The 10,675-nt window shown below is 35.0% G+C and overlaps 2 protein-coding genes across 3 annotated transcripts in view; one reads left to right on the top strand and one right to left on the bottom strand.

Moving 5' to 3' along the window:
* The window catches only part of LOC107661680 (protein Red-like), a 22,413-nt gene extending 19,179 nt beyond the window's left edge, over positions 1–3,234 (top strand). Inside the window, exons 20-21 of the mRNA XM_016451396.1 lie at positions 1,124–1,158; positions 2,801–3,234. Coding sequence (XP_016306882.1) covers positions 1,124–1,158; positions 2,801–2,828 — 63 coding nt within the window. The 3' untranslated portion in view covers positions 2,829–3,234. The remainder of the gene's footprint in view (positions 1–1,123; positions 1,159–2,800) is intronic.
* A 4,260-nt stretch (positions 3,235–7,494) lies between these two features.
* The window catches only part of LOC107661788 (solute carrier family 22 member 6-A-like), a 13,903-nt gene continuing 10,722 nt past the window's right edge, over positions 7,495–10,675 (bottom strand). Inside the window, exons 7-10 of one of the 2 annotated variants that reach the window (XM_016451555.1) lie at positions 9,647–9,861; positions 9,308–9,416; positions 7,742–7,948; positions 7,495–7,641 (exon numbers count right to left, since the gene is read on the bottom strand). In XM_016451555.1, coding sequence (XP_016307041.1) covers positions 7,509–7,641; positions 7,742–7,948; positions 9,308–9,416; positions 9,647–9,861 — 664 coding nt within the window. In that variant the 3' untranslated portion in view covers positions 7,495–7,508. Of the gene's footprint in view, positions 7,642–7,737; positions 7,949–9,307; positions 9,417–9,646; positions 9,862–10,675 lie in introns of those variants that run through there. The other variant, XM_016451556.1, reaches the window with a different exon arrangement.

Below are 10,675 nucleotides of genomic sequence, written 5' to 3'. Positions count from 1 at the left end.
AAAATAATGTGTTTTTTTTACTTTAAACCGCATAAACACATTTCATTACAACAAATACACAAAATAATGTTCTATTTAGCAGCATCATATGACCCCTTTAATATCATTACACTTTATTTGCTCTGTTTTATTTTCTGAAACCTTACTACGTATATGGAATAACCGTTTTATAAAAGGCCCGTGAAGCCGTGGTTTACAGAGAATTTATAACAGCTAAGGGGGTTTTAACAACACTCCTTAGCTGTTATAAATTCACTGTAAACCATGGCTTCTTGGGGCTTATTGCTTTAATAAGCAGTGACCAACTAGGGCTGTGTGATAATATCGGTATTGTTGTTTTAGCAATGTGCGAGCTGACTCGCTTTGCAAAAAAAACTAACAAAAACTTGTCTTGCGAGTTCAAAATCATTGACTGTGTGATGAAGCCTATTAGAATGCAGTTTGAATTCCTCTATAATTCAAGTTATGAAAGCAAAAAATATCCCGGTATTTTTAAGATATGATAAAGCTTAGTAATAATGCACAAGCATCAGTGCCGTTTTCCTAAATATTAGCGCATGAGCATTATCGCAAATATAGTATTGATTTTTATATAACAGTTCAACAATCAATTTAAGTGTGTTATATTTTAGATACAATACTGTCTTGTTTTTTCTGTTTAGCCGATGAAAACGGTTCGAAACAAAGCTGGAGCAGGACATGCATCTCATGGCAACACTGCGGTGTTTCATTCCTGAATGAAGCTGCTTTTGAATGAGTCATTGATTCAATTATCCATTCATAAAGACAGCCGCTTGCTTTGTTTCTACATGAATCAGGTGTTTTGAATGAATCGTTTGAATGAATGATTCAATGAATCACACATTAAGGCAGGGATTTGCCGCCACTTACTGTTGGTTTTAATGTCATATTTATTTATTCATGACAAGCCAAAATCAGCACAAAAACACACTCAGCAAAATATCATTTGATTATCGTTTTCGAAAAATCCAGATAAATACAAAGATTTTTTTTGTCAATATCGCACCCCTATGACCCACGTGAGCTGCAAACAGATGTTTGGTGATGATAATGGTGTTCATTCAGTCCTGCAGCATGTTCACACTGTCTCTGTTTATTTCAGATCATTGAGAAGAGAAAGAAGATGGAGGCAGATGGGTGAGTGTCAGTGGTTTCTCTTTGCTGAAGAAGTTTTTTGCTTAAAACTTACTGAAGAAGTTTTAAAGTCTTCAGTTTTAAAAATATCCTAAAAATCCTTAATCGGGTCAGTCGTGTGTCGTCACAAAAGTTTATCATTTGGAAATGCCTTGTTAAGTTTTGCCAATTAAAACGAGTGATTTTTACACCGTTCAAGCACAAGAAGATGCAAAAGAACTTAATTTGGTACTCTTGCAGTCTGAGGCGTTTTTTTGTGCGCACAGAAGAAACATATATATATATCATGTTAGATATTTAAAAAAAAAAAACTTTTAAGGCAGTTCAAATATTGACACATCTTACCAAGATGCAATTTTATAGATGGTTTATACTAAATATTTTGCACATAAATGAACCAGGGTGAACGTATTTAGCTCTTAACTCTTGGCATTGGATATAAAAATGTGACCCACTGGCCTGTAACAAAAATCCCTAGCTTTGAACCCTGATTTTTTTTCTCCAAGAATTAATCTTGGAAACCATTGACATATGTGACCCTGCAGCACAAAAGCAGTCTTAAGTCGCTGGGGTATATTTGTAGCAATAGCCAAAAATACATTGTATGGGTCAAATGTATCCATTTTTCTTTTATGCCAAAAATCATTAGGATATTAAGTAAAGATCATGTTCCATGAAGATATTTTGTAAATTTCCTACTGTAAATATATCAAAACTTAATTTTTGATTTGTAATATGCATTGCTAAGAACTTCATTTGGACAACTTTAAAGATGATTTTCTCAATATTTAGATTTTTTTTTGCACCCTCAGATTCCAGATTTTCAAATAGTTGCCAAATATTGTCCTATCATAACAAACCATAAATCAGTGGAAATATTATTTATTCAGCTTTCAGATGATGTATAAATCTCAATTTCAAAAAATTGACCCTTAAGACTGGTTTTGTGGTCCAGGGTCACATATGGTCTGGATTGCTTTAGTTCAGTAAAATGCATTTAGTCACCAGTGACCAGTTGCAGAAAACGCTTCGACTAGTCTTACAAGTTAGTCATCTAATTTTTTCTTTAAGACGGGTCATAATTTGTAATTGATTTTTTTTTTTTTTAAGTTTGTTGCGTAAACGTGGATTGGTCTAATTGAAATCTGAAAAATGTGACTCATTGATAACTGCTAGTTGGTCAGACTAGTCTTAGTTCAGAGGCTAAGTTTATGTGAGTGGCCCCAGTTGTTAATAATAACACGCTGAAACGGGGAACTGTGTCTCGACTCCCAGCAGTCCTGTGGTCCACAGACAGCACACTTAAAGAGCATCAACATAACCATGCCTTTATTAATAATCAACATCTCTGATGGCTGATATTGATCTGCTCAAAAATAGCTTTTGTTGTTATATTCAACCCATTGCTCTGGTTATTATCTCAGGTTTGGGATTGACCTCACACTGAAACTTACATTTCTTATTTGGAGAGCAATAATATTACATCAGATATGGGTCACTTTGAAAATGTGAATTTAAATAACCTAAAAAAAAAAAAAAAGCAGATAATGGGAATTGGGCTATGATCGGATCTAAATTTAGTGTGTATATTTTGAAATTAAATGTGTTCATGATCATGTCATTTTCTGTTTCTTGTCTAATACAGGGTGAATGTAAAACGGCCCAAATATTAAAGCTTCAAGAATCCTTCCAGGTGCATGTGTATGATGCACATGTATACACAGTAAATGAGTTGTTGTTTTTCTCATTCTTCATGAATACAGTGGTAGAGAAAGGATGTTAAAAGATGTTCTAATTTTTCGCGAGTTTTTTGGCAGAGTGTTTCAGAATTAGATGCAATTGTGACACCAGAGCTTCTAGAAACTAAATTATCCTTTATCGTGACTTTTTAGTGTTGCCAGTTTTATTGCAAACATTGATGGGGACAAAGCACCCTGTATATCTGAGGCTTTGTCCTGGATGTAAACACATCCTGTGACATGATCAAATGCACAACTCCTGTTTGAATGCATTTATTCATTAATACAAATGCACTGTCATGTAATTCTGAGTAACAATAAAGCATAACACACTCTGGAATGCAGTCTGTCATTCGTTTATATTATGTAAAAATAATATTCATTATTTTTTAAATAAGTCTTCGGCTCATCAGGGCTGCATTTATTTGATCAAAAATACAGTACATAATTTTGTACACAGTACAAAAAAATAACCATTTTCTGCAGCAAGATTCATTTTTAATGAGCCGAAAAGAACGCACGTCACACCTCTGTTTATCAATCTGCACTGGCTACCAGTAGCTGCTCACATAAAATTCAAGGCATTAAAGGGTTAGTTCACCCAAAAATGGAAATTAGCACACAAATTACTCACCCTCAAGTCATCTTAGGTGTATATGACTTTCTTCTTTCAGACGAATCCAGTCGGAGTTATATTAAAAATTGTCTTTGATCTTTCAAGCTGTTTAATGGCACTCAGCGGGTGTTGCATTGCTTCAGTCCAAAAGAAGTTAAATAAAAAGCGCCCATAAAATAAAGTGTCTCACACGGCTCCGGGGGTGAACAAAGGCCTCCTGTAGTGAATTGATGTGCTTTTATAAGAAAAATATAAAATAATCACTTTAATGTAGCTTGCGCTCCCTGTTGTAAATGGAAGCAGCTCCGGGAGAATGACGTATGAGTTCAGCGCTGCGCATGCGCCGCTCAGAAGTGAAAGCGCAGGGGAGAGAACAAAACAATGGTCAAGAATTAGAAGTACAAAACGAGGATTTATAAAGAAGAATGTCATGTAACACCCGCTGAGTGCCATGAAACAGCTTGAAAGATCAAAGACAATTTTTAATATAACTCCGACTGGATTCGTCTGAAAGAAGAAAGTCATATACACCTAGGCTGACTTGAGGGTGAGTAATTTATGGACTAATTTTCATTTTTGGGTGAACTAACCCTTTAATGTTTGCCACCCATACCACCACTGGCTCTGCACCACTTTACCTTAATTCATTACTTAAACTGTGATTGATGACGTGGTCAATAATTGTGGCCTGAATTTCGTTTGAATCTCGAGCTGTATTTTCTCCTTTTACAGTAATGCAGCTCCTCCACCCTGTATGCAAACTTCTCTTTCTCTGGCCCTCTGCCAGCTCTCTTACTCTCCTTTCATGCCTTTGGCCTCTTTGATCCATACTTGCAAATAGCAGGACAGAGGTGGCATCTTTCAAAGAGTTGATTGAAGAGTTGTGCAAACGAGTTTCACACAGGTGCATTAGAGATTCATGATTATGCAAGTACTTTCTGTCAGCTGTGAATAGATATTTTCCTTTTGTTCAACACAGTGAATCCAATAGAGTTTGGGGTCTTTCAATGAGATCTGTCGTGACCGTTTTGACAAAGGGTGTGAAAAATGTGTGAAACAAATGAAAAAGTGTTAAGGCATTTGCAAGAGGAGACTTCTGCTGTGCTAAGAATGTGATGATGATCAAGTGGAGCCCAGCTTCATTAAGCGGGCTTCGCAAATGAGAAAATACTAGTTAATGTGTTACTACAGTTTAATATTTGTTCAAAGTATATTAGTAAATGTAGAATTGAATTATATAAATATATTGTTTATTGTTAGTTCATGATACCCAGTGCATTATATAAAATTATTATGATAAAAATGCTGTAAAGAATTGTTGTAGGTTCATGATACCTAATGCATTGGCTAATGTTAATGAATGAACCTTATTGTAAAACATTACATTTCGGATACAATGAAAAAATTACAATAAAAATTATTCTACGTTTAAGTTGTACATTATTAAGTCACTGCAGAACCTTCATTACATTCGAAATAATCAAGATTATTTATTCAGCTTTCAGATGATGTATACATCTCAATTTCGAGAAATTGACCCTTATGACTGGTTTTGTGCTCCATGGTCAATCACAAATCACTTCAGAACTCATTCATCTTCAATATATAAATAAATATTGTGACTGGATTTTAAAGTAACATTAATAAGCAATTTCTTTAACACTGCCTATGAGAATATGAAGTATACTGTAAAATCGACTGATACAGGCTGCATGCACTTACGCCTTCATTTCATTTAAGCCAGAGAGGGTGTTTATCAAAATATGGTAACAAACTAATAGTCATTAAAAGATTTCAGAGAGAGTCAAGAAACTCCACATAAGCAGTAAACTGCACCAAAGTGTTTACTGTGAACTCAAATGCTCAAAACACTTCATTTTGAGCTGCATCTTCAGCTTAAGCAGTAGAAAATCATCATTTTACACCAAAACAATTTACAGCTAGAAATTCAAATGGCCACATTAGGAGACGTGGGAGGAACATTTATTGGGCAGAGGGCCACTGCTGCAGTGCCAGTAATATCACCATGTGTGCTGCCATCTCCAGTGATGGTGTGCTTTTTCCACATGCAAACTATCAGTTCAATACAGAATGCCTCATCACATTTTTGATGCATTAAATGAAAGACTTTCACCTAAAGAGAGAGGGCTGCTGATGGATTTGCCATGCAAGGAGCTATTCAACTCTTCTGAGTTTGAACAGTGAAATTTCATATTGATAGCTGTGTTTTGTTGTCCATTGTGTAATGATTGATTGAAAGAATAAATTAATTTGAGGTGACACAAGTTGAGGTGTTTGAAGTATTTGCTTATGTTGCATGTTTTGTGAGTGTTGGAGCATTGGCCATTGAGCTGTGTGTTAACTGTTCTGAAAATGTAATGTCTGAGTGGGCAAATGTGTTTAAGCAATTGAGAAAAACTGTAATGAGCATGAATTAATAAATGAACAATGGTGTAAAATAACACTTAACTACATATTAAATGCTGTAAAGAATTGTTGTAGGTTCATGATACCTAATGCATTGGCTAATGTTAATGAATGAACCTTATTGTAAAACATTACATTTCGGATACAATGAAAAAATTACAATAAAAATTATTCTACGTTTAAGTTGTACATTATTAAGTCACTGCAGAACCTTCATTACATTCGAAATAATCGTGAATAAAGTATCGTAATAGCATGATATACTAACAAAGAACGTCTAATGCTGTACCTTGAAACATCTGAACAAAATCAATCCCTGCAATCATGCATTAAATTTTCACGCCTACTGATTTTTCAACAAAGTCATGAAAGAACAAAATTCAAGATTATCAGGCAAACTGATTTAAATTTCAGTCTGTTTCTCACACTGCATGTGTCATAGACTACTTGTACACTTTTGGAGATTAAAGGAGTAGTTCACCCAAAAATGAAAATTAGCAGTAAACTGCACCAAAGTGTTTACTGTGAACTCAAATGCTCAAAACACTTAATTTTGAGCTGCATCTTCAGCTTAAGCAGTAGAAAATCATCATTTTACACATCAAAACAATTTACAGCTAGAAATTCAAATGGCCACATTAGGAGACGTGGGAGGAACATTTATTGGGCAGAGGGCCACTGCTGCAGTGCCAGTAATATCACCATGTGTGCTGCCATCTCCAGTGATGGTGTGCTTTTTCCACATGCAAACTATCAGTTCAATACAGAATGCCTCATCACATTTTTGATGCATTAAATGAAAGACTTTCACCTAAAGAGAGAGGGCTGCTGATGGATTTGCCATGCAAGGAGCTATTCAACTCTTCTGAGTTTGAACAGTGAAATTTCATATTGATAGCTGTGTTTTGTTGTCCATTGTGTAATGATTGATTGAAAGAATAAATTAATTTGAGGTGACACAAGTTGAGGTGTTTGAAGTATTTGCTTATGTTGCATGTTTTGTGAGTGTTGGAGCATTGGCCATTGAGCTGTGTGTTAACTGTTCTGAAAATGTAATGTCTGAGTGGGCAAATGTGTTTAAGCAATTGAGAAAAACTGTAATGAGCATGAATTAATAAATGAACAATGGTGTAAAATAACACTTAACTACATATTAAATGCTGTAAAGAATTGTTGTAGGTTCATGATACCTAATGCATTGGCTAATGTTAATGAATGAACCTTATTGTAAAACATTACATTTCGGATACAATGAAAAAATTACAATAAAAATTATTCTACGTTTAAGTTGTACATTATTAAGTCACTGCAGAACCTTCATTACATTCGAAATAATCGTGAATAAAGTATCGTAATAGCATGATATACTAACAAAGAACGTCTAATGCTGTACCTTGAAACATCTGAACAAAATCAATCCCTGCAATCAATTGCTGAGACACTGATGCAATGCTACACTTCTACAAACCTGATGAAGAAACAAACTCATCTTGTCCAGTTTTGTTGGTCTAGATTGAGACAGCAAGCATCAATAACAGTCTTTTAATGTTTGTCTCAGGGTGTAATAATCATTACTTTAATTGAACTGGAGTGTCTGACAGTGGATGAAGCCCAGAGGACTTGTTCCCTTCACTCTGTTTGATGTCCCGTAAGGCCAGCGACTCACTCTGTGTCTCTTCTTTAAGACGTCGGCTTTTCTTTTCCCTGTAAGATTGAAATGTATAGTGCAATGTTTAATGAATCCGATGCTGAAGTTGAAAGCTAATCACAGTGATTCATCATGGATTCAGCTCTGAGACTTTACCCTTTCTCCTCTACATCCTCAATGGTGTCAGGCAGAGGAATGTCGAGGGTTTCTGGAAGCAAAAAGGCTATGAAACCAGCGAGCACAGCGGATCCTCCGTATATGATGCTAGGCAGAGCCGGCAGGATCTCCTCCAGGATCAGGACTGCAGGAGCGGCCATGGATCCGATTCTGGCCATCGTGGAGACAAAGCCCATGCCGGTCTGCCTGTGGAACAAGCATGAAAACAATTATCCTATGAGGTAAAGTTCATGTAAAAGTTTGCATTGCTATTCCCTACTTGTTCTGGAAATGCAAAGTACAATATCTCTAATACATGGTCCCACTTGGGCTTGTGATTTTTGTATTATCATTACATATTTAGTACCATGTAACAGTAACATGCCTCTCTCTGTTTATGTTTTATTTCTGGTACTACTTTATACGGTTCTATTTATGTGAATTAGTTAATGAATTCATAAAGTATATGAACATTTTTTCAAAAGAATATATTTTGAAGAATGTTGGTAATTGAATAGTTTCTGGTTCCAAAGGACCACCATGAAAGTCAATGGCTACCAACTGTTTTGGTTCTCATTCTTCAAAATATCTTCCTTTGTGTTCAACAGAAGAACGAAACTCATACAGCATCAGAACAACATGAGGGTGAGTAAATGATGACTTTTAGGGTGAACTATCCCTTTATTTTATGCTTGTTCGTAACACGGGAACTAATTTTAACTTGTACAACTTGAAATGTTGCAATCATTTCTACATGCATTCACCTACATGAATAAATGCCATAAAAGTTCTGTCCATTGTTAATAAATTCCTCCTAATAGATTTTATATGACACTTTAGGCATGCTTCGTTTTTTTTCTTTTTTTATTAAAATGTCACTAATGTGAACTATATCATGCAAATTAAAGAGATAGTTCACCCAAAAATGAAAAGTTGCTCTTCATTGCTGTTAACTCAGGCCATCCAAGATGTAGGTGACTTTTTTCTTCAGTAGAACAGTAAAGAAGATTTTTAGCTGGAACTGTGATCCTTGGTGATTCATAACATGCAAGTCAGTGGCTGCTGTCAATTTAAGAATCAAAGAAATCATATCAGGCAACACAAAATGAATCCCCGTTGCTCCTGACGATATATCGAGGTCTTATGAAGCGAAATGATCAGTCTGTGCAAGAAACTGAACATTATTTACCACATCATTACCTGTAATCCAGAGCCTCAGACAAACAAGGAAGTTTGATTCTTTTCTTTTTATACCCAAATATTTTGTTTATATATTTTTATGGGTCTTTTTTATTGTTTATATATTTTTATGGGTCTGATCTTGTTAGATTCGTTGGGAAATGCCCTGTAAAGTATATCATAATGCCTGTCCACCATTATGAATTAATGAAAGCGTACTTTTTATCATGGTATTATGATGCAACAAGACACTATACTATACTAATAACAAGATACTTTTTGTACATTATAGTTGCCTAATAGCTTAATGATTGAAACAAAACTATCGCCATTGGCTGCTTCAGACTGATTCTATAATTTCTTCTTCTATAGTTTGTTTCTTCTGACCTGATGACAGTAGGGTAAAGCTCTCCAGTAAATAGGTAGATACAAGTAAAAGACGCTGATGTGAAGCCCTTTCCGAGAACAGCAAGTGCTGTCCTTGTGATCTGCATATCTGCAACGACACACAGCTTCATTACAGCTTCAGTATGAATCAGTCATTAAGATGGGTCTTACACTGTAGGGAGGCTTGTGTTGTCATTTAGCAGTGCGTTTGCCAAATCTTCTTACTTGGGAAAGAATGTTTTTGTTGTTGTTGTCGAGTCATTTATTTACAGTTTAGAAAATCTGTTGCATTAGGTGGGTGATGATGGCATCATAATAAAGACACCGTCACTGTCTTACCTTTAGGAACAAAGATGTTGGCAAATATTACAGATGCTGACATAAGGAGACATGTGCCTTGGGTTATGCGTCGGCCCAGAAAGCTCAGCATCAGAAGAGCAACCAGTTTAGCGGGAAAATCCACTGCCCCGAAGATGATCTGCATCAGATAGATGTTCACCCCGAACTTCTGCAGGTCCATGGCCAGACCGTAATATGCAAAACTAGTCGAAAACCTGTGAGAAAGAGCAACAGAGTATGCATTTATTTATTTATTTGTGCATAACACAGCCCTGCATCTTGAAAAAAATTCTGTAACACTTTACTTAAAGCCTTTATGCATAATGCATTATAAATGTAGTTTTATTGTGTTACTTATGCCTTGTAATGCACCTTATAATGCATTGTACAATCTCATTGTAACCACAGTTAATAGATTATAATACATTTTTACACTATGCTTCTTAAATTAGGTTATAATTGTTTGCGACAAGATATAATGTATTACAACGCACATTATGAATAATTACAGTATAATGCATTATACCCTTTAATAACCCTTTATAATGCATTATTCATAGAGGCTTTAAGTAAAGTGTTACCAAAACTGTTGATTTCCAAAGAAGGTGTAATATTACCTAATTTGTTGATGATAAGTTCAGAAATATTTCACCACTTTATTTTTTCATAAGAATGAAGATTTTTCAAATAGTTTTTATGTATCAGCTTTAATGCATTTTAAAAATAACAAAAGCAGTCAAAGATTTGGTTTTAATTACAAATAGAATTATTCAAAATGTATAATTGTGCACACATTGTTGCAAAGAAGTGGAAAGATATGTTCAAATACTCCATTTAATGTCTGAGAACTTTATATAGATACAAGTTTATGTTTATAAACGAGCCCCCCGATTAAGCATAAAAATTCATGTCCTGCATGTGAAAAAAGGCTGAGAATTAAACAAATAGTTGTAATCTGGCTCAGATTCAGACGGGAATCATGTTTTGTCGTCTTTTTTTTTTTTTTTTTTTTTTTCCCATTAAAAAAAA

The sequence above is a fragment of the Sinocyclocheilus anshuiensis genome, unplaced genomic scaffold, assembly GCF_001515605.1.
Source record: "Sinocyclocheilus anshuiensis isolate Anshui unplaced genomic scaffold, SAMN03320099.WGS_v1.1 scaffold207, whole genome shotgun sequence".
NCBI classification, from domain to species: Eukaryota; Metazoa; Chordata; class Actinopteri; order Cypriniformes; family Cyprinidae; genus Sinocyclocheilus; species Sinocyclocheilus anshuiensis.
This window is presented reverse-complemented; position numbering and strand designations above follow the sequence as displayed.